Source organism: Sceloporus undulatus, chromosome 6 (assembly GCF_019175285.1).
Source record: "Sceloporus undulatus isolate JIND9_A2432 ecotype Alabama chromosome 6, SceUnd_v1.1, whole genome shotgun sequence".
Classification (NCBI taxonomy): domain Eukaryota; kingdom Metazoa; phylum Chordata; class Lepidosauria; order Squamata; family Phrynosomatidae; genus Sceloporus; species Sceloporus undulatus.
In genome coordinates this window covers 118,471,166-118,493,926 of record NC_056527.1, presented here as the reverse complement: position 1 = coordinate 118,493,926, position 22,761 = coordinate 118,471,166, and the positions used below count along the sequence as shown (strand labels likewise).

Below are 22,761 nucleotides of genomic sequence, written 5' to 3'. Positions count from 1 at the left end.
AGGGGCCAGCCTAATTCAAAACAGGTTGGGTTTTTATAGAGCCCTTAAACTAGCCAGCCAGAGACCATCATCTCCTCCTCTCCCTCCCCAAAAGGAATACCCCCCTCCATTGCCCCCCAAGCGCCGCCCCGCTTTTCCTGGCCTGGTTCTGTCTGGAATCAATTTGGATTGAGAGCTGCTCATAGCCGACTCTTAATTCCTCCATCCAAAAGAGGCCTGGAGTGAGAAAAGGAGGGGAACTACACAACAAATCCTACAGACCGACACACAAAGACACACACACACAACCCTCTGGGGTGAGGAGTGGGCTGCCACTGAGGGCCAGGCAGTTGCCCAGGGCAGCCCAGGGTTGGAAGTGTCCCCAAAGCCACCAAAAGAGCTGGCATGGGACAAGGCTGCTGGACCGAGGAGGGAGAGGTCTGGTTGAGCTCTGGTAGACTGCTCCTGAAGCTGGAAGGTCTACTAGCTCCATGGCTACTAGCCCTTTGCACAGTGACTATGCTGGATGAGGCATTCTCAGATTTACCCCTCCAAAAGCACATTTTCCAAGACTGCCCCTAAACTGGCAGGATGTGGCCACTGTGCCTACTGGCCACTGGCATGGCTCTCTTTGAAGGGCTGCTTGGAGGAAGCTTGTTTCTTATGGCACCAGAGCTCTCTGGCGGAGAAGACTAAGGAGCTTTTCACACCCGGTTTACCCTGTGCAGAAACAGGATTTAAAATGCTCTGGGCCCCACAACAAACTCCAGCTCCCAGAAGCCCATAGCCTTGAGCCAGGATGCTGAAAAGCGGTTCTTTCTCCAGAGTGGATGCAGCCCCAGCTGGGTTAATGGCTGAGCTGGGACTCAAACCCTGATCTCCAGAGTCGTCATAGCCCAACCCTCAAACCGCTGTGCCACACTTTTGGTGAAATGCCCCACTGGGTATTGCAGTGGCCTCTGTGGCGATGACCACTGTCCATCATGTTGGTGGCAGCAAAGCTTGTCCTGGGGCCTGGGCAGTGGCTTGTGACTGGCCCTTCCTGGCTAGCAAATGGCTTCTGCCCTTCAGTTTCCTGCCCGGCGCCTGACCCACAGGGCGCTAGGGAAGTGTGTGCAAATGGGGCTGGCAAGGGGAGATAACCCCGGACCAGTGGCCACCGGTCACAGGTTTTCTGGCCAGTGACCTCCCAGAAAGGTTGGGATTCTTTCCACCAGGAGAAATGGGAACCAGAGGCCGGGAGAGTCCTAGAGCCAACAAAAGCCAGAGACTTTGAGCACAGTTCCTTTGCTGTTTTTTAAGTCGTTGATTCCTGCATTGCTCTCAGTGTTGGGAAAACAACCTGCGGATCCTCTTCAGTAGCTCTTTGGGAGAAAAGTACAGTAACATCCAAAACCCACAAAGCAGTGATACCTCTATGGGGCCAAGCAAAATGCACAAAATACACACTGCAAGCTTTCGAAGGAATTGATTCCTGCCATTCCTCAGAGTACTGGCAAAATAACCTGCTGATCTTCTTCATTGGGGAGAAGTGCAATACAGCCAGCCCTCCATATCCATGGATTCAGTCATCCACAGGTTGGAAATATTCCAAAGAGAGATAAATTCCAAAAATGGCAAAATCAAAGTTTTGCCTTTTTTGAGATTTATGTTTTATATAACGCACACCATTTCACTACACCATTAAATATAACAGGGCTTCAGCATCCCTGGATTTTGGTATTGGAGGAGGGGGGGGTCCTACACTCTAACATCCAAAATCCACAAAGCAGCGATACCTTCATGGGGTCAGCCAAATGCACAAAATACAAGACTTCGAAGCTCCACTGGCTTCTTCATCCAGTAAAGGTGTTAAGAATATGACAGTGTTAGTCACAGGCCTGCATTTTGTCAAGATGTTGTGGTGGTTGTTCTGAGTTTAGATAGTAATGGAGGGATCCTGCAGAAAGAGGCCATTGCTTTCTCTGGCTGCAAAAGATCTCAAAGGACAGGAAAAACGTTTCAGATTCTATTAGCAACACAGAAAACTCCTTGGTTGGAGACCCAGGTTGCCCCTTGGCATTGCATTGCTGCACCTGGTTCCTTTTTTTCTGCTCTTGTTTTGGAAGACTGATGATAGGAAGGCCAGTTAAAACCTGGGGGGAAATAATGTGTCAATAACTCTTTAACAGGTTCTTGAAAACAGCTAACAAAGTAAGTAACAAACTGTCCACCTTTTACATATGAATAAATAGGTTTAGCTCTTTTGTTCTGTTTGAGACCAAGGCCCATCCCCAAAACGTGCCTTTGTTGGTTGCCTTGCTCTCCCCAAAAGAAGGGAGCTAATCATAAACACCTGTCTTCCTCCTCCTTGCAACTCATTCATTCCATCCTCTCTTTTCAGAAAACTGGTACAAGTTGAGTCTCACTTCTCCAAAATGTTTGGGACCAGAAGTGCTTTAGATTTTGGATTTTCCCCAAGATTTTGGAATACCTGCATTTGCTTATATGTCCAAGTCTGAACACAATACTCCATTATGTTTTGTCTACGCCTTTTTCACACGTAGCCCTAAGGGAATTTTGTACATCATATTCTTAATAATTGTGCACATGAAAGAAAGCTTGTGTTCATTGAACCATCAGAAAGCAAAGGCATCACTCTCTCGGCTACCCATGAAACATGTTTTGGCGTTTGGAGTATTTTGGATGTCAGAATTCTGGATAAGGGAGACTCAGCCGGTATGAACTGTTCAACTTTTTACACGTTCATACAATCACTTGGCTCTTGTTAGGTTGGAAATGTGCCTTTGCATCCTGCAACCCCCCCAAATATGCCTTTGTTACCTTGCTATCCCTCAAAACTAGTGAATTCCAAGTACATGTTGTTTGCAACGCATTCATTCCATCCTCTGCTTTCCAAAACCTTGAATAAAGTTAATGAATAAATGAATAGGTTATAGGGAAGTGACAAAAGAAGGAAGGGATGAAAGATACACAGACTGACGGAGAGAAACACAGTCGGGGCTTTGTCTGAGGTGGAGTTTGGACCCTGAACCTGTATGTTTTCCATGCCTGTAGGATAGATGAGGGTGCTCCTGAGCACATGTAGAGTGCAGCCCAGTCTCTGGAGACGTGAGAAGAACTAATTAAACTCACAACACATTTGCCTGAATGAATTGACAGTCCTAGCTTGGCAAACTGGTGTATTGGGAAACCAGGACTTAGATTAGACTCATAAAGCTGGAAGAGATCCTAAGGGCCATCCTGCCATGCAGGAACTCACAATCAAAGCATTCCTTCTGACAGATGGCCATCCAGACTCCACCACTTTCTAAAGGAGTGTGTCTGCCTGCTGGGGCTGGTGACAGGAAGGTGGTGCGTTGCAGGATGTCTGGGAGAAAGCTGGAGGAAGATAGGAGCATTCTTTATCAAACAATGCCTCTGGAAAGAAGCTCCTTTTTACAAAGTCTTTTTGTGCTCACTTTTCTTCCTCCTTCTCTGTCTAGCTGGAAAAGTTTTAACTGCATCGACATTGAGATGGTGAAGTTGGGCTGGAGAAACACAACTGTTTGGGTGTCAGGTTGCAGCAACGTGTCTAGAGTAGACCATGGAGATCATCACACACAGACGGGGTAAGGACTGATCGTTCCCTCATCCTTATCCCAGCTTTGACTGCAATCCCACAAAAGGCTTTAAGATTGCAGCGCTACTGTCCCGTCATTGAAGCGCCATTGCATTAATGCGAACTCCCGTTAACGCAAAATGCCAGCCAATGGCGCTTCAATGATGGGATCTGTGCAACATAATTTGAAAGTCTTTTGTGCAATTGCAATCAATCACACTTTCTGGACGGGATAATGACAGGAGAAGTGTGACATTGTATTAAAATCTTCTTGCAATTGCACTATAAGAATAGGAGAAGGATGGGACAAGGACGTTTCGTCCCCTGTCTGATCATCTCCAACACAATAAAGGTGGGGAGAGCCAGTTTTCTTCTAACATCTAGGGCTTTTACCATACTGTAGCCATGTGTGCCTGCCAATAACTGGAAGGGAAATCCCTCCCTGAGCATGCATTGAGCGGCAAGACAGAGAAAAAGGGCATGCATTTCTCACCATCCAAACCTCACCAAGTTAAAAAAAAAGCATAGATCTGGCCAGCAAAATGGAAATCATAAGAAAAATTAAGGTTGGTAAAAGAAATAATCCCAGGATGCATTTTGAAAGAAGCCTTGAGGCCATGTCTAGGAGGTTCCACACATACAGGCAGAGCCTTCCTTATCCAGATTTCCAAAATCTGAACTACTCCGAAATGGTCCTCCTGGGGAGCTGGACAGGGACGCTTTTGCTTTCTGGTGGTTCAGTGTACACCAACTTTGTGTCATGCACAAAATTATTAAAAGCATTATGTGTAACATTATCTGCAGGCTATGTGTATAATAAGGTATGTATGATGAAACCTAAATGAATGTCATGTTTAGACTTAGGTCCCATCCCCAAGAGATCTCATTATGTATATGCAAATATTCCATGCTCCAACAACATCTGAAATTCAAAATACTTCTGGGCCCAAGCATTTTGGAGAAGGGAAGCACAACCTGCATCTGTTTACTGTCCTGAGCTGGCGCTTTCCTTTCCCATGTTGTATATGGTTTGGTTTGGACCAAAATGAGCTCAAATGTGTTGAACTGCTCTTCCTTTTTTGAGAGGTAAGAACTTCTCTCTTTTCTTTCCATTTTGTTCTGCCTCTGTTCGCACGTTTTCTGTTAAAGAAGCAAAGCCCAGGAAAATGGTCCACATTATTGGGTTCACCCAACATCAGAGGTTTGGAAAGGTTACTTCAAATGTAATGTACTTTTCTTTAGTTACTTTAAATGGAAATGGAAATATATTTTTTAAAGTTACTTTAGAAGCCGTTTATTCTGTTTGAAAAGGAGCTTGTTGCTGTTAACAATCATGGGATGGGAATGGCTTGTTGGTTTTCTATTGCTTCCTTGAAATAATAATAAAAATGGCATTGATAAAACAGCATCAAACTTGGAGGAATCCCTCCCCAAATCCCAGGAAGCCCCTTTAACAGCTAGTTCTGAGAAGTGCCTGGAAGCCAGGGAGCAATGTCCCTCTTCCGGCTGGCCTTAGGTTTTAAAATTTGACTTTCTTGCAGTCTTGTTGTCCCATAAAAAAACAACCAGTTACCAGTAATTATGGTGCAACCCACACTGCAGAAATAATCCAGTTTGAGACCGCTTTAACTGCCCTGCCTCAGTGCTAGGGAATTCTGGGAACTGTAGTTCTGTGAGACATTGAGCCTTCTCTCTGTCAGAGAACTCTGGTGCCACAATAAACTACAAGTCCCAGGATGCCTTAGCCAGAGCCAGGGCAGTTAAAGCATTCTCAAACTGGATTGAATTTATGTTGTTGTAACCCATTCTGTTTCCATGGCCAAGTCCTGCACTGGAACCCTTACATCTCACTGCTTTTCCTTCCGTTTTTTGGTCCAGGTTTATTCGAAGGCGGTGCGCCATTGCTTCCTTGTGAGGCTGAGAGAGTATGACTTGCCCAAGGCTACTCAGGTATGGAAGCTAAAAGCGCGATTTCCCCGTTTTTGACCGCTTAATGTTCCGTAATTGCGCAATTGTGTGAAAAGATCAGTGGTTGAAAGACTATTCTCCCATTATTAATTATTATCCTAGATAATAGTGGGATAATGATGGGATTATAACGGGATTGGCCTGGTGTGATAATCTTTGGTGTCTGAGAAGAGATTTGAACCCTGGGCTGCATCCACACTAGAGAAATAACCCAGTTGTGCCCCACTTTAACTCTTTTCTGTCTCAAGGCTATGGAATTCTGGGAGCTCTGCTCTGGGCCCCAACAAACTCCAACTCCCAGAATTCCATAGCCTTGAGACAGGGCAGTTAAAACCATGCCAAACCAGGTTATTTTTCCAGTGTGGATGCAGCCTAAGACTCTCATATTGGAAGGGCCTGAAGGGTCTCTAGCCCAGCAGTCTCAGTTGCCATAGTGGGCAACCAGTTGCCGTCGCATGGCCAACTCTGGGGAAAATTCTGGGACTTTCTGACCCCAGAATAAACTTCCCCAAGCTATGAAAGAATGCCAGAAGGGCCCTGAGGAGACGAACCAGACCAAAACAAATGCATCCTCCATTTCACACCTTCCTCCCAGTAACTGAGCAAAGAGAGAATGGCATGTTGCTTCTGACTGGGAGAAATATATATGACCATTGGGACCAGTAGCCACCGATAGCCTTAATCCTCCCTGCATTTGCCCCTAATCCTCCTTTAAAGCCGGCCAAACTGGACAGCCGTTGTCATCACCACCGTCTTGCGGTACTTTTCCACACTTCGGATGAAAAACCAGACAAGAGGCCTTAGTTTTATCTTTATCCTGATCCCTGACTTCTTTTGAGAAAGGGTCAAGGCCAGAAAATGGACAACCCCCCCCTCCAGTGGAACCAGTTTAATGCAAGATGACCAGGCATCCTCCTTTTCCAGGACATGTCCTACATGTCAGCCTTCACTCCAGGAGGAATTCCCAAATGCCCTCCATTTGGAGCATGGCTAAGAAGCATGCATTTATATGAGTGTTTTTAGCGTTTATTTGGCTCTTCCATTAATCATTTTGGGGTGCCTTGTCCAAGGTGACCAAGCATCCTCCTTTCCCAGGACATGTCCTACATTCCAACCTTCTCTCTCCGGGAAGAATTCCCCAGTGCCCTCCATTTTGAGCTTGACTAAGAAGCATGACTTTATATTTCTAGGAGGTGTTTTTAGGAAAGCTGAACTCCAGGACCTGATCCCCTTCCCCAACACCATTCCCTTCTCCTTTTGTGTCCTGTCTTCTTAGATTGTAAGCCTCAGGGCAGGGAACCGTCTAATTAAAAGATTGGATGTACAGTGCTGTGTAAATTTACAGCACTATATAAATAAAGCTGAATAATAATAATAATAATAATAATAACAACAATGTCTTCCATTTTTCTCGAAGGTCCTGCGTCTTACAGTGCCTTGTCCTCCTTTGCAGTTGGGCCATCTGGTCATCTTGGGTTTGGTGGCTTTTCCCAGCCTGGATAATATTATCCCTGTAGACACCCACCCCATTTCTCTCTGTGTGTATGTGTGCCACACAAACACACACTCGCACTTTTCCGGCCTCATCTTCCCCGTGTGATTGTGATGTCTCCGGCCAGAGAGGAAAGGGCAGGGGATTGTTTCATTCAGGACGGCTGGAGCCAAGCAGGAAAGCAGCAGGAAACTCAGCCTCTCCCGGGTCAGGAGCTGGGTTCGGATGACGCCTCCGAATCCTCCGTTTGGACACACACATCCACTCCTCCGACCCTTTTGGCTCCCCATTATCCCAGCCTCCTCAATGTCTTTCCCTCACTGCCTTCCAAGTGTGACACTGTACCAGTTTCCTGGCCTTGCAATGCACAGCTTTCTAAATTGGCACATAATGTTGACCATGTGTGTGTGTTTGTGTTTAGGTACCATGTGGCCCAGTGGGTTTCTGTGTGCATGCATGCCCTCCAACATTGCACAGATGAAACATAGGACACGTGTGGCCAAGCTACACCTAAGTGCAGCCAAGATGGAGAAAACTTGTGTTGTGTGCCTTCCTTATATAATAAGGAAGAACCCACAAACTAGGAGCAGCTGCAGCAGTTTGCTTTGGCCTGAGCTGACTGGGAAGGACAGGATTCCACTTTGTCCAAGGCGACCAGATGTCATAACTGCAAAGGAGGACAACGCCACCACCAAATGGACAACATTCGAGAAAAATGGAGGACGTGACCAAAGAACAGGTGAAAACACCCATGGAAATATAAAAATACAGCCATGGAAATGTAAGAACCAGCGTGGTTTGAGTGTTGGACTGCGACTCTGGAGACCTGGGTTCAGTTCACAGCTCAGCCATGAAACCCACTAGGCAAATCACACTCTCTCAGCCTCAGAGGAAGCAGTGGAAGCAAACCTCCTCTGAACAAACCTTGCCAGGAAAACCCCAGGATAGGTTTGCCTTAGGGTCGCCATAAGTCGGAAACAACTTGGAAGGCACACAACACAAATATAAATGAATGCTTTTTAGTCATGCTCAAAATGGAGGACATTTTAACATTCCTCTGGGACCAAAGTTTGAGATGTAGGGTGTGTCCTGGAAAAAGAGGACACCTGGTCACCCTCACCCCGTCTCCTCTTGTCCTTGTTGCTGAACTGGGTTTGGAACAGTCGAAGTGGACCAAGGGGGAAAGCGGAGAAGGAGGAGGAGAGGCAATCTGGAATCTTTTAAAAGCTGCTGGAAAAGGGGGGACAGCTGAGGAGGAATCGGGGGTGTCCTCCCTAAACTGGGATACTTGGAGGCCATGCATTTCACAATAGCTCAAATAGAAATGGAAATTTCCAAGACACACTGCAGAGACCACTTTAACTGCCCTGGCTCAGTGCTAGCGAATTCTGGGAATTGTAGTTTTAGCCTTCTTCTCTGTCAGAGAGCTCTCGATTCCCTAGCACTGACCCAGGCCAGTTAAAGTGGTGTCAAACTGGATTATTTTTGCAGTGTGCTTTGGCTGTTTGTTTCCTTTTCCAGCCTTATAAAAATAGGAAGGCTCTCTACTTGTGCTGAGGGTGTGCGGTTCTAGGATATCCAGGTTGGCCTTTGATTTGGAAGACCTGGGTTTGAGTTGCACCTCTGCCACTGATTTTTGGCTTGGCCTTGGGCAAATCATCATTCCTTCCCCATCCTTCCTTTAGGAATTGACGTTTCCCCAGCTGTGGCAAGAAGAACAGTCGCTACAGATGCATCTACAGTTTTGGAAATAACGCAGTTTGATACCACTTTAACTGCCATGGTTCCATCCTATGGAATCCTGGGATTTGTAGTTTGGTGAGGCACCGGCCCCTTTTGGCAGAGAAGGCTACAAAGACCTTGCAAAACTACATAGGGTGGAATTACATCCCCTAAAGTAGTGTCAAACTGCATTATTTCTACAGTGTAGATTCACCCAGAGAAAGCTAAAGGCCTTGTAAAACTACAAATCCCAGGATTCAATAGGATTGAAACAAGAGCAGGTAAAGTGGTGTCCAAGCTGAATATTTCAACAGTATAGATGCACCCAGAAGGTCTGTGTGTGTGTGTGTGTGTGTGTGTGTGTGTTTGCAAGGAGAAAAGATATATTTAGAGGGATATATATATATATATATACCACACACACACACAACACACACACACACACACACACAGGGGAAAGCTGCGTGTATATGTATATATTACAAGGGGTGTGTGTGTGTGTAATATATTGAAGGAGGAAACACACATATCACACATACATACATGTATATACAAATGCAAGGTGAAGATGTACACACACACACACACATAGTATATATTTGCAAGGGGGCAAGACATACATATATATATATATATAGTGCAAAGAGGAAGATACATGTATATTTGAAAGGAGGAAATATATGTATATAATTTGAAAAGAAGATACATATACGTATATGCTTTGCAAGGGGAAAAGATACACATATATCTTTGCAAGGGGGAAATCTCTCTCTCTCTCTCTCTCTCTCCTCTCTCGTCTCTCTATCTATCTATCTATCTATCATATCTGCAAGGGGGAGGGAGATAGAAAGGTCCTTCCCTCCAGTTTCCAACGTTGCTTTCTCTCCAGGGTGTGTGTGTGTGTTAATTGTTTTCAGGAACAATGAAACCTTTGCTCTCGCAAATCCTTTGGAAAAGTGTTGGGGGATTGGGGCAAAAACCCTTCCCCAGCAACCTCCCCAAAGTATTGCTCCTGCTTTTTCCTCTCTTCTTCCTTCAGAGCAGGTGGCAGTTTTGTATGATTATTACTGTTATTATTATTATCAAAGATTTGGGGGGGGGGAATCTTTCCTTCTCCCTTCCTTTGGAGGGGCCCCCCAGAACTGAGATTTTTTTTGGGGGGGAGGGGTGCAGAGGAATGGGGGAGGGTGCCAAGAGGTGGTCTGGCCTCACTGCCAACTTGCCAAGGGCTTTTCCTTCCCTCCAGAAAAGGTACAAAATTATGTTCCAATTTTTTTTGGGGGGGAGAAGGGGTTTTAAGAAGTTAGGGGAGCTTTTTGGGGAGTCCAGGAGTGCCACTAAAAGTGGCACTCCTGGACTCCCCAAAACCCCCTTTTAACCCGGATCCACTTCTCCCCCCTCCTCCTCCTTTCCTCTGGTCCTCCCTTCTTTCTTTCTTTCTTTGGTTCAAACCCCCCCCCCCCCCCCCCCAGAGAGGCCTTGGCTTCCCCCTTCTTCTCCCTTTCCCTCTTTCTCTTTCTCTCTCTTCCCCACTTTGCAGGTTTTTGGGGGAGAGAGGCTGCTCCTTTGTCCAGACTCCTCCAGAGAGAGAGAGAGACATTCTGCCAAGCAGGACTTTCTGGTTTCCAAGAACAAGAAGAGGAAGAAGGAGAAGGAGAAGGAGACCAGGAGGAGGAAAGGTGCCCAGCAGCTCCTCATGGATGTCTTTTCATTCTTCTTTGTAAATGGGAGTTTTGGAGTCAAGGGGGAGGTTCTGCTGTTGGGCTCCTTTGTCTGGTCCTGGGACAGAAAGAGAGGGATGGCTTTCCTCTGGCGTCATTGCCTGCCTTGGGCTGCCTCTCAGGCTCCCTTCCAGCCCCCCAAAATCCCACAGAAGCAAAGTTGCCCAGGGACTTAGCCCTCCTCTTGCTCTTCCTTCTCTTTTCTCCATCTTAAAAGAGGGTATACTTTTTGGAATCTTAGCTATATTTTCAAATCAAGGTCTGACTTTTGGACGTGTGTCTTTTTCTCCTCCTTCAGGGACTTCTTCGCAAGACGGAGCTGGATCCAAACTGGGACCACTTTTGTGTCTAAAGGAAAACCACCCCACTTCAAGGAAAGAGGACACCCCCCTTTTTCCAGCAGCAGCAGCAGCAGCAGCAGCAGCAGAAGAAGAAGAAGTTTGGGTGGTCTGGACTGTTTTTAAAAGGATTGTTTTCCTCCAAAGGTTTGGCTCCCCCCCCCCCCTTTTTTTTTGTTTGTCTGCATTTTCTTTTTTCAAAAGGAAAAAGACTCATTTTTGAGAAAAGGGGGGTTGGCTTAAAAACTTTTATGGAGCGTCGTGCCCCCCTTCTGTTCTTTTTTTAGCCCAAACAGAGGGAGAAGACAAGGGCGAAGGAGGAACAGGCGGTGGGCTGCCTGCAGTTAATTGGGATCTATCCCCCTCCCTCCTCCTGCGCAAGGACTGCCTTTGGAGTCATCATCATCATCATATTAATAATCATCATATTTTTGTTCCAAGGGGGGGGCAGATCTCCGTCTCTCTCGGTCTGTTGCTCCAGCAGCTGCCAGATGACATTCTCCTGTTCTTGGGATTAATTTGAATTTTTCTTTCATGACCCTGCCTGGGCTTTGGGGATTAAGCTTGTCTGGCCCCAGAGGACCACCACCACCAGCATCAGCATCTCTGGGGCTGAGGACCCCCGCTGCCCCTTCCATCACCACCACCCAGCGACAGCCCTGCCAAGGAGGAACGACTCTGGAGTGCCCACCGACCCCGGTGCCATGGAGGCTTGGCTTCTTTGCTTCTGGCTACCCCTAGCAGCCCTGGCCCTTGAAGGTGAGGCAAGAGGGGCATTGGGTGCAGGGGTCTCCACTCAGGGGGTCTGTGGGGATCCAGGGCTTGGATCTGCCCCCTAAAAAGACCACCCACACCAGACCCTCGCCTGGCGTTGAACTCAGGATTCCTGGGTTCCTTCAGACTTGGGTGTTTGTTGTTGCTGCAGGGGATGTGGAAGTTTTGGGGCACATCTAGGCTGCATCCACACTGCAGAAATAACCAAGTTTGACACCACTTTAACTGTCCTGGCTCAATGCTATGGGATTCTGGAAGTTTAACAAACTCCAATTTCCAGAATCCCATAGCATTGAGCCAGGACAGTTAAAGAAAGTGGTGTCAAACTGGGTTATTTCCATATGTGTGAATGCAGCCTTAGCTCCCTTGAGACTCTAGGAAGACATTTGAGGGGATGCAAATTTGGGGAAGCCCACCTTCCTCTGCCATGGGGCAGAAGAGATGTTGAGTTTGGAGCCATGAAGTAGGGAAGGCTCTCTTTTCCCCAAGTTCTTTCTTTGGTTCCTTGCTCCCCTTTCCCAGCATGGATCTGATCTATTTTAAAAGGCTCCGTTCAAAGTGTTGTGAATCCCCCATTGATCCTGGCAACCAAGCACTCCAAAGAAGGAATCAATTCCCCCCCCCTTGCCTTTATTTGTCTTCCAACATTGGGGTCCCCCCCTTTTTCCCCCTCCTCTGAACGATTTGCAATTGCCTTTCATCTCCAAATTCCTCGCCTTTTATTCCTCCACCTTTCGATCCCCCTTCCTCCCTTCTCCTCCTCCTCATCCATCATTTCCCCCCTCAACCTCAAATAGCATCCCAGGAGACTGAAGTTAAGCATCATCTGCCTTTTCTTTTCAAATACAATCTATTTCTCACTTTCTCTTTCCCCGGCCTTTTTTCAAAACCCAGCTTTGCAAAGGCCAATTGCAAACTTGGGGGGCCTGGAAGGAAAGATGCTGGGAAGGTTTGGCGGGAGACTCACCTGAGTTTTCTGGGAGAAAAGGAGGGAATACATCCCCATCCTAAAAGAAGAAGTGGGGAACCAGGACCCCTAAGTTTTCTGGGTTGGGGAGGAACATGGAATCCAGTTGTTTAATGGCACAAAAGAAGAGAGGGACACTTTTCATGGGGGATTTGAGTGAGTTAGGATAAGGAAGGGAACACTGGTGACCAAAACATCTGGGTCCCCTGGAAATAGTGGGGAGTTGAGGGGGTAGAGCAGAATTGGCATCCCCCCCAAAGCAGTCAAAATTATGCCCCTCCAAACCATAGCTGACTTACTTCCAAAGGTGTTTTCTACTAGATTGCAAGAAGATGGGTGCAGAGTGTGGTCAGTTTAGTTATTTTTAACTGTTGTAAGCTGTTTTGTGTCCCAACATTGAGGGGAAGATGGGATATACAGTGGGCCCTGGGGTTCAGTTCCAGGGCCTCCATGGATACCAAAATCCATGGATGCTCAAGTCTCATTAGATACAATGGCATAGTAAAATGGTGTCTCTTATCTGTGTGTTGTGTTGTACAAGCCGTTTCAACTTTATGGCGACCCGAATGCGGTGAACATATCACAGGATTTTCTTGGTGAGTTTCTTCCGAGGGGGTTTGCAATTGCCATCCTCTGAGGCTGAGAGAGTGTGGCATATCAAATGGCAAAGAGCAATAGCAGCTTCATTTATATATACCGCTGCATACAGCACTAAGTAGTCTATCTCTAAGTGGTTTACAACTATTTCCTTTTGGAATGTATATCTTTTTGGAATATTTTTAAGCCATGGGTGGTTGAATCCATGGTTAAAGACTCTGTGGATACGGGAGGCCGACTGTAAATGAATTGGATGAGGATGATGAGGATGACAACATGTCATATTATCACCCAATGAAACCTCACTTGGAGAGCATCTGAACCTTTGATGGTCCCACACTCCAGTCAGTAACTCAGGAAGACTTGGTGGGCTGTGAAAGCAAGAGGAGGATTGGAAGATGAAGAAATAGAGATGTAGTAGCATGCTCAGGTAGTCAGTGATGTGACCTAGTGGTCACAAGCATGGCCTAGTAGTCAGCCTGTCTGCACATCCCTGCCTGTGCTAGTTGTATGGTTGATGGGTGTATGTGTGGATTTGTAAAAGGGAGAGTGAAGTCAAGGACCTGCTGGATTTGATTTGTGTAAACCAGGAACCATTTTCTGTGGGCATCAAATTAGCATCAAATTGTGGCTAGGATCTTCATTAGATAAACTGGCTCTCCACAAACTCCAACCCCTTCCTTCCTTCCTTCCTTCCTTCCTTCCTTCCTTTCTTTCTTTCTTTCTTTCTCTTTCTCTCTTTCATATACACACAAATGGAGTATCTCCCCCAAATCTGTCCTCTGACCAGGGAACCCAGGAATCCTGCATGCTTCATTTTCTTGGGGGCCATACATTTTGGGAATCCTGTCCCTCATTGACACCCAGCTAATCTCAGGACCCAGATCCTTCTTGGAATTAGAGCATGTGCCTTCCTCTTTTGGGGAGTCCTTCCTTCCTTCCTTCCTTCCTTCCTTCCTTCCCCTCAATCCATCCATCCCCCCACTTCTCTCTGTATCAACCTTCTCTTTTATTTCCCCTCTTACTCACTCATTCATCCCCAGCTGGAGTGAGGGAATCTCATTGAAAAGGGATTAAGAACGGAAGGGTCTGAAAGAGAGAGAGATAAAAATGGCTTTCCCCTCCTGGTTCTCTCTCTCTCTCCAAATTCCACAACTGCTCCCCCCTAAAAAAAGAAAAACCTGCACAACAAGGAAGGGGGGGCAGTCAAGGAATTTGGAGGAAGATGTTGCTCACCTGCACTGGGAGGCCCCTTTTAAAAAGCAGAAGTTGCACAAAGCAAGTGCGACACTCACCCACAACCCCCCCCCCCACAAAGGTAGACTGCAAAACCCACCTTGCTCCCCCATCTCTGCACCCCCCTCCCCACAAGTCTCCACTTTTTGCTCACTTTCTTGCAATTCCCCTCCTCCTTGGAGGTCAGGTCTCTCCCAAGGCTGTGGAGGCGCACTGGAGCATATAACACATTAATTGAATTCCTCTATTGTGGCTTCTTCTTTGGCTGGCCCCACGTGGGGCATTCAGGGCTTCCCCCCACAAAGCTTCCCCCCATGGCAAGCTTTCCTGCTTGTCTCTGAAGCTGCGGGTGGAGGGGATGTGGGGCTGTGTCTTGGAGAATCCAGGAACACGTCTCCCCCCCCCCCCCCCACATTATACTTCTTCCCTGTCCCTATGCGCAGGATGTCCCACCATCCCCATAGGTACATCTGCCTTTTCTGTGGCTGCCTCCCTTCCTGGGTCTCATCTGCACTGCAAAAAATAGTGCAGTTTGACACTGCTTTAACTGCCATGGATCCATGCTGTAGAGTCCTGGGATTTGCAGTTAGTACAAATCTCAGGATTCTGTAGCACTTGGCCATGGCAGCTAAAGTTATAATTTAAAATGCATTAATTATGCCATTAGAAATGTCAAAACACATTAATTCTGCAGTTCGGATTAGACCCCAGAGAAGTTAGATGTCCACCCTCTTTGCTAGTCTTCCCTGGGCAAGTGGAGACCTTTCTGTGTGGTTTCTGTTTGCTTTTTAGGCTGTATAGGTTTTAACTTTTGTAAGTTGCCTTGAGATAGAGCTAGAGTGGTGTAGATTTGTTGGAGTACAACTCTGGAGACCGAGTTCCAATTCCCAATTTGGCCAGGAATCCTACTTGGGCAAGTCACACTCTCTCAGCCTCAGAGGGAGGCAATGGCAAATCGCCTCTGAACAAATCTTGACAAGAAAAACTCACAATAGGCTCACCTTGTTATTGTGTTATGGTGCCCCTAAGGCAGCCCTATCATGGGGGTTTTGGGGGCTGAGAGTGTGTGACTCACCTAAGGTCACCCAGTGGGTCTCCATGGCCGAGTGGGGAATCGAACCCTGGTCTCCAGGGTTGTAGTCCAATGCTCAAGCCACTGCACTGGTTCTCTAGTGTTTGCCTTAGGGTCACCATAAGTGGGAAATGATTGAAAGCACACAACAGTAACAGCAGCAACAACAATGCTGCCTTGAATCCCAGAATTGGAACAAGGCAGGAGATGAATAACAACACCAATAACAATTTATTCCCAAGGGTCTCAGCATCTCTGGGGTGTGTGTGCCTCTGCTCTTTATCCCCCCTTCTCTCTCCCAAGGGTTAGAGTTGTACCCATTTTGGGCAGCTTGGCCCAGACCAAGGGGGCTCATCCTGCTTTGGTGCAAGATGTCATAGCAAGTGGCTTCAGAGAATGGCAATGGCAAAACCCTTCTGAAGAAAATTGGCAAGAAAACCCAGTGAGAGGTTCGCCAAAGTCAAGATTGACTTGGAGGCACACAACAACAACAAACAGATACTTCCTGATGGTTAATCCTTCCTGACATGAATTTTGACAGTGCCTTATGGCTGTTTTGAAAACCTGGCAACACTATGGAGTTTATCACACGAAGGAGATCGGGAGTTTATCCCATTAATATTCTGGAAAACTCACCTTATTACACGAAACAATTTTGCACAACGTCACACAAAACCCATCATTAAAGTGGTCGCAAAGAAGCATTAACGCACATTTTACTTTTGGGATTTCAGCAACAATGCATTTCGGATATCACTTTATTTGCGCAATTATGTGTGATAAGCTTTCCATTTCAGCTTTATTTGCAGGATGCTTTAAATGTGCTTTAATCTCTCTTGAATGCCTCAATTCACCCCAGTGTGATAAACTCCTTTGTGGGGCTGAGGGTTCAAATGTGCACTCCTGCCCTACAGAGGTGCCGCATGTGATGCATGCATAGATTCATGGAAGAAACCCCAAAGGCCATCCAATCCAACCCCTGCGTTTCCATTAAAGTAGAACATCTCATGCTACCTGATGTAGGGAACTGGCATTCTCATTTTTCCAGCATGCCAGGGACTGGCATCATATTGGTGCCTTCTACCTACAACCATTTCTTTCTTTCTTGGAAATGCGCCGTAGACCTGCAGCCGACAGATTGTGAATCGGTACCTGTCTACGAACCCTCACTTTGCAGTGGATCCCAAACTTTGGTCCTCCAGATGTTTTGAACTTCAGGCCCCAGAATTTCTGACTATAGGGCAAGCTGGTTAGGGCTTCTGGGGGCTGAAGTCCAAAACATCTGGAGGGCCAAAGTTGGGGAGCCATTGAGGTAGAGGATCCATTTATCTCTGGTCTTTGAGAAAGGGATCTGGTTGCTTCTGGGTCACGGAGGAGCATTGCAAGGCTTTCAAAATCCCTGAGAATGCCAGGATGGGCCTGGGCCTGGCCCACCTCTTAACCGCAGAGAAGACGAGGCGCCTTTTTATCTCAGCTTCTTGGCTCAGCCATCAAAGAGGAGGTTCAAAACTTCGCCTCCGCCGCATCTGTAATCCTTGTGCTCCTTGGGGAGGCAAATGCGCCGACTATCAAATGTGGAATCATGCAACAACCTCCCTCCCACTGTTGTGAACACGCTTGCACGGCGGAGGCTCCTATCTTGCCTGGATTGTCCATGCTTGCAGGCTGCCCTTTCTGTACTTCACCAAGAAGAACCAGGGGCAAAGGCCAGAGAATTGCTTTAAGGGTGCATTGCGTTGCTGCGGCTGCCTTTCTTTAATGCAAGGATTCCCAAACTTTGTTCCTCCAAGTGTTTTGGACTTCAGTTTCCAGAAGCCCCAGGCAGCTTGGTCAACAGTCAGGGATTGTGGAAACTGGAGTCCACAACATCTGGAGGACCAAAGCTTGGGAGCCACTGAAAGTTTAAAGCAAGGATTCCCAAATAGTCCAAAATATCTGGAGGACTAAATTTGGGAAGGTTCAAAATGAGGTGGAGGAGTGTGCAGTACATTACAAAAGAACATCAAAAGCATGTGCAAAAAGGGGGAACTCCAAAATCCCCTCCCCCCCAGAGAGATCCAAACAAAAGAGATGCCTTGTTTGTTGACATCCAGGAGAGTTTCCTTCCTCTCCCAGTAAGTGTCAGATTACAAAGCCCATCATCCCCAGCCGTCAGTGCTGTGGACAAGAGAACAGGCAGTTTCTTTACCTTCAAGCCTTGTAGGTCTGAGTGCATGGTGCATGTAGAGCAATGGTTCCTGAGCTTTATTTCTCTAGATTTTGGGGCTTCAGCTCCCAGAAGCTGCAGCCAGTTTAGACAATACTCAGGAATTCTGGGAGTTGTAGTCTAGAACATTTGGAAGACGAAAGTTTGGAAACCATTAGCATAGAGGAAGGCTTGGGCAAAGTCCTGTTTGCATTACGGCTCCCAGAACCCTCTGGGAAAGCCCCTTGGTTGCGCTGAAACTCCCAGAACCCCCCGGGGGGATACTGGGAGTTTCAGTGCAAACTGAGGGGCTTTCCCAGAGGGTTCTGGGAGCTGTAGTGCAAACAGAAGGACTTTCCCAAGTGTTGGGCTGGCCGCCTTTCTGCCTTTGATTCCCAGGTGCTTCTGGCAAAGAGCGACTGATACTGCCTCTGCCTTTTGAACTCTCCAGAGGAGTATCTGAGTAATTAAGTTGGGAGAAAGTGGCAGTTGCCTCGCGGCTGGAAAGAGGAGATGGAAAACTCGTCCTTTTGCCCCGTGGGTCCTTTTGGCCAGAGGGTCACAGGCGATCGGGATGCGAAAGTGAGGGTGAGGGATGCTTTCCTTCTTTGGTGACCCCTATCCTTTGGAGAGATAATACTGTGCCTGACCATGGAAGTTCTCCTTAACTATTACGCCTTGTCAACAGTTGAGAGAGCGATCCCTCCCGTCTCTGCGCCTAATTGAGACGCCAGACCTGCGCAGGTTGTTTTGTGTCCAGGCAGAGACGCTTGCCTTTTCTGGCCTCCTTCCAGTCGCTTTCGTGGGATGACCGTGAGCGATGGATGGTGTTGCAAGAGAGCCAGAAAGAGAGGAAATATTTTATGATGTTCTGCGCGCTGTTTATAACTTCATAAACCTCTGTCCCGTCCGCCCCTGCCCTCCTCTTTTCTCAATCTTTCTCTCGTCCTTTTCCCCCTCCTTTTAACGAGAAACATCTCATGACTGTTCCGATGGCATATTTCCAGTTTTGGGATAATAGCACCAATGTTTAGCCTGTTGTGTTTTCAGGCGTCTGCAGCAGCTTGCACTCAGATTAACTTGTCATCTCTGCAATGGGTTTGCAAAAAGGTTGGGAGGAATGGGACAGGTTAAAACGGAAACTGTTCCCTTTTTCACAGGAAGGCCTGTAGAACTCACTGCCACAAGGAGCAGCGATAGCTGCCGGCTTGGACTAAATTCTTTCAGGGGGCTGAGAGTAAAAACAGTTTGGAAAGTGAAATGGATGCCATGGTTCAGTGTAACGTGATGTATGTCGGGATGAGAAAGCCAGAGCTGACCTAGACCAGTGGTCTCCAAACTGCCCTTTAAGAGATTTGGACTTCAGCCCCCATGTTGGCCAATGGTCTGGGATTCTGGGAGCGAGACCACTGACCTAGGTGTTTGTGCAGAGTGACCAGATGTCCTAACCACAAAGGAGGACAGTGAACTGCAAAATGTAGGACCTTCAAGGAGACTGTAGGGCCTTGCCAAACAAAAGCTAAAAACACATAAATGTAAATGCGTGCTTCTTCGTCATGCTCAAATTAGAGGACATTTTTGTAATTCCTCCTGGAAAAGCAAGGCTGAAAATGTAGGACATGTCTGGGGAAAGGAGGACATCTGGTCACCCTTGCCAAGGTGGAGAAGGCACTGCAAAATGTAAGTCATTCAGTAAAAACAGAGGACATGGCCTCATACAAGCTAAAAACTCTCTATAAATGTAAATTTGTGCTTCTTCGTCATGCTCAAAAGGGAGGACATTTTGGAATATCTCCTGGAAAAGAAGGCTGAAAATGTAGGACATGTCGAGGAAAGGAGGGCATCTGGTCACCCTGCGTTTATGGGATCTGAACTGGCAAGCGATTGACCAGCAAAGGGATCTTGGGGTTGGGGTGGACAACTCACAAACCCTGATACAGTGTGAAGTTACTGTGGAAAAGCCAGGTTCCATAATAAGTAAAGGAACTGAAAATCAAATTGCCAATACTGTATTTGTTGTTGCTGGTCTGTTGTGGTTGCCATGTGCCTTCAAGTGGACTATGACCAATGGCAATGGCCATCCAGTGTTTTGGCCAGATTTCTTCAGAGGAGGTTTGGTGTGGGCTTTATCTAGAGGCTTAGAGAGCCGTACTTGCCCTTGTCGCCCAGTTGACTTCCATGGCTGACCAAGGATTCGAACTCGAGTGTCTCAGAATCCTGGCTGGGCAGTCCAACCATTATAACATGCTGCCTTTGATTTGCAATATATCTTCAGAGGAGGTTTCCCTTTTGGGCTGCAAGTGTGTGATTTGCTCAAGAGCTTCCTTGGCTGAGTGGGGATTCGAACTCTAGTGCCCCAGGATCCTGGCTCAGTAATAAAACCATTGTACCATGCTGCCACTGATTGGCAAGATGTCCTTCGGGGAGGTTTGCCTTCCTCTGGGTCTGAAAGTGTGTGACTTGCTCAAGAGCTTCCATGGCTGAGCAGGGATTCGAACCTTGGCCTCCCAGCATCCTAGTCCAATGCGTAAGCCACCGTATTGGCTGTTTATTCCAAGCCTCTGCCATGCAGGTTTATGTGGCTAAATTGCTCCTGAGAGAGAGAGACATCCAATGCTTGTTTAAGAAGGACTTTTTTACTCAGTGTATAGTTCAACTGTAGAACTCGCTGCCACAAGGTGGGATGTTGCTCGCTTTCATGGAAAGCTTTACGATGGGAAGTAGGACAAATTCAGGAGGACTGGGGCCATCCATGGCTATTAATCAGGAATGCCTCTGTGTACAAGATGCTGGGGAATATGAAATGGAGAGGGTTTAGTGGCACTTGGGTCCCACCAGTCAAGCGCTGGTCGCTATGGGTATGGAAAATGTTGGATTAGAAAAGTCTTTGGTCTTGTCCCTTATATGGTTGCCGGGTGGCCATCTGTCCCAGGGAGGGCTTTCTGGGGCTGAGAGTTTGTGACTTGCCCAGGGTCATCCAGTGGGTTTTCACGGCTGAGCGGGGATTTGAACCCTGGTCTCCAGAGTCATCATCCAATGTTCAAACCACTACACTATGCTAGTTGTTGCTGCTTTTATTGTTGTGTACCTTCAAGTCATTTCTGACTTATAGTGATCGTATATGGATGACCCTATCATGGAGTTTTCTGAGGCTGAGAGTGTATGACTTGCCCCAGGTCACCTAGTGGGTTTTCATAGCTAAGCAGGAATCGAACCCTGATCTCCAGAGTCAAAGTCCAAGGCTCAAACCACTACACCACACACTAGTTGTTCATGATTGTGCCTTCAAGTCATTTTGAACTTATGGTGACCATAAGGTGAACCTATCATGGGGTTTTCTGGGGCTGAGAGTATGCAACTCACCCGGTGAGTTTCCATGGCTGAGCAGGGAATCGAACACTCATCTCCAGAGTTGTAATCCAATCCTCAAACCACAACACCACACTGGTCCCTGTTGTTTTTTGTGGTCAAGTTGACCTGTGGCTCCTCTCTGAAAGTCCTCCAAGAGGCCCCTGGAGACCCAGGTTCCTGCTCAGGTCATACAGTCCTAGAGTTGGAAGGGATCCCAAAGGCAATCTAGTCAAACCCCATTCTGTGTAAATCAGTCCAACCTGCTCCGTCCATTGCACATAAGCCATCATACATACTACAGCCTCCCTCTTCTCCAGCCATGTCCCACTTTACCTGCCCTTCTCCTCTTGTCCTGTGTCTCGTGTCATGATTTAGTTATTTTGGGGGAATTCAAGCCTGACTGGCTCTGTCTGTGTGTTGTGTGCCTTCAAGTCATATCTGACTTAGGGCAACCCTAAGGCGTTATGGGCAAGGATTTGGGCAAGGCAGTGGAGGATAGGGATTCTTGGAGATGTCTTATTCACAGGGTCGTCGCCATGAGCTGGAACTGACTTGAGGGCAGCTAACAACAACAAAAAGAAGGAGGACCTTGTATCATGGAGTTTTTTTCTGGGCAAGATTTCTTCAGAGGAGGTTGCCATCCTTGCCTTCCTTTGAGGCTGAGAGCATGTGACTTGCCCAGAACTCTTAGACAAAACTCTAAAACCCATAGACAGTGCCCATGTAAGCCTGGTAGCATAAAAATATTTTTAATTGCCTCCAAAATGAAAACGGCAGGCCCAGATTTGGGAGGCAACTGGCTGGTTGCTGGAATCCTTGCAAAGAATGAAGGGAGCGGGGTTTAGAAATTTTTTGGATTGCAACTCCCAGAATCTCAGTAGGAGACACTGGGAGTTGTAGTGCTCTTGAAGGAGCCTTTCACAAGCTTTGTCTGTTTTCTAAAACAAGAGATGGGATACTTGCTTAAAAAGGAATCCCCATATTTTGTCAGGGTCCATCTGGTTCTTCCTTCCTATTTGCAAAAACATTACCGTCGTTCCCAGTGTCTTTTCCTGAGGCTGAGAGAGTGCGACTTGCCCAAGGTCACCCTTGTTAGACAAAACCCCTGGTCTCCATTGTCCAGCACTCAAGCCACTAGGCCAGGCTGGTCACTGTGGAAGAGAGGCCACTTCAAAATCTTTGTGCAAAGGCCAGCAGGGACTATGATGACTCTGGAGACCAGGATTCGAATCCCTGGTCAGCCATGGCAAATCCCTGGGCAAATGATTGTGTGTTCCTGCATGGCAGAGTCGGGTTGGACTGAATGGCCCTGTAAACTCTTTTAAAACAAAAACAAAACAGCATCCCTGTCATGCAAAAGCCTGGCAGCCAAAAAATGTCTTTACCTGCCACTGTAAGGACAGCAGGGATGGAACCATCCTGGATGAAGGGATCTGCTCTGGCTTTCAGTCTGAACTTTGAAAGGCACTGCCCAGTATTTTGGGAGAAGGGAGATATCCCACACTGAAATCCAGATTCATGGGTGCCATAGTTTTGTGAAATCGAATGCTTTCATGGCCAGCATGCATAGTTTTTTGTGGGTTTTTTGGGCTATGGGACCATGTTCTAGAAGAGTTTATTCCTGACATTTTGCCAGCATCCGTGGCTGGCATCTTCATAGAATAATGGCATGGGAATGAATGGAGTGTATACACACAAACACACACACACACACACCACTCACTTCCATGCCAGCATTCTCTGAAGATGCCAGCCACA

General features: G+C 47.1%; 1 protein-coding gene across 9 annotated transcripts in view; it reads left to right on the top strand.

Annotated features, from left to right (window-relative positions):
- Window positions 1-22,761, top strand: part of EPHB4 (EPH receptor B4) — a 60,863-nt gene that overhangs the window by 3,961 nt on the left and 34,141 nt on the right. The window contains exons 1-5 of one of the 9 annotated variants that reach the window (XM_042476369.1): window positions 2,946-2,993; window positions 3,465-3,590; window positions 5,459-5,530; window positions 10,235-10,441; window positions 10,782-11,580. In XM_042476369.1, coding sequence (XP_042332303.1) covers window positions 11,526-11,580 — 55 coding nt within the window. In that variant the 5' untranslated portion in view covers window positions 2,946-2,993; window positions 3,465-3,590; window positions 5,459-5,530; window positions 10,235-10,441; window positions 10,782-11,525. The other 8 variants (XM_042476371.1, XM_042476370.1, XM_042476368.1 and 5 more) reach the window with 8 other exon arrangements.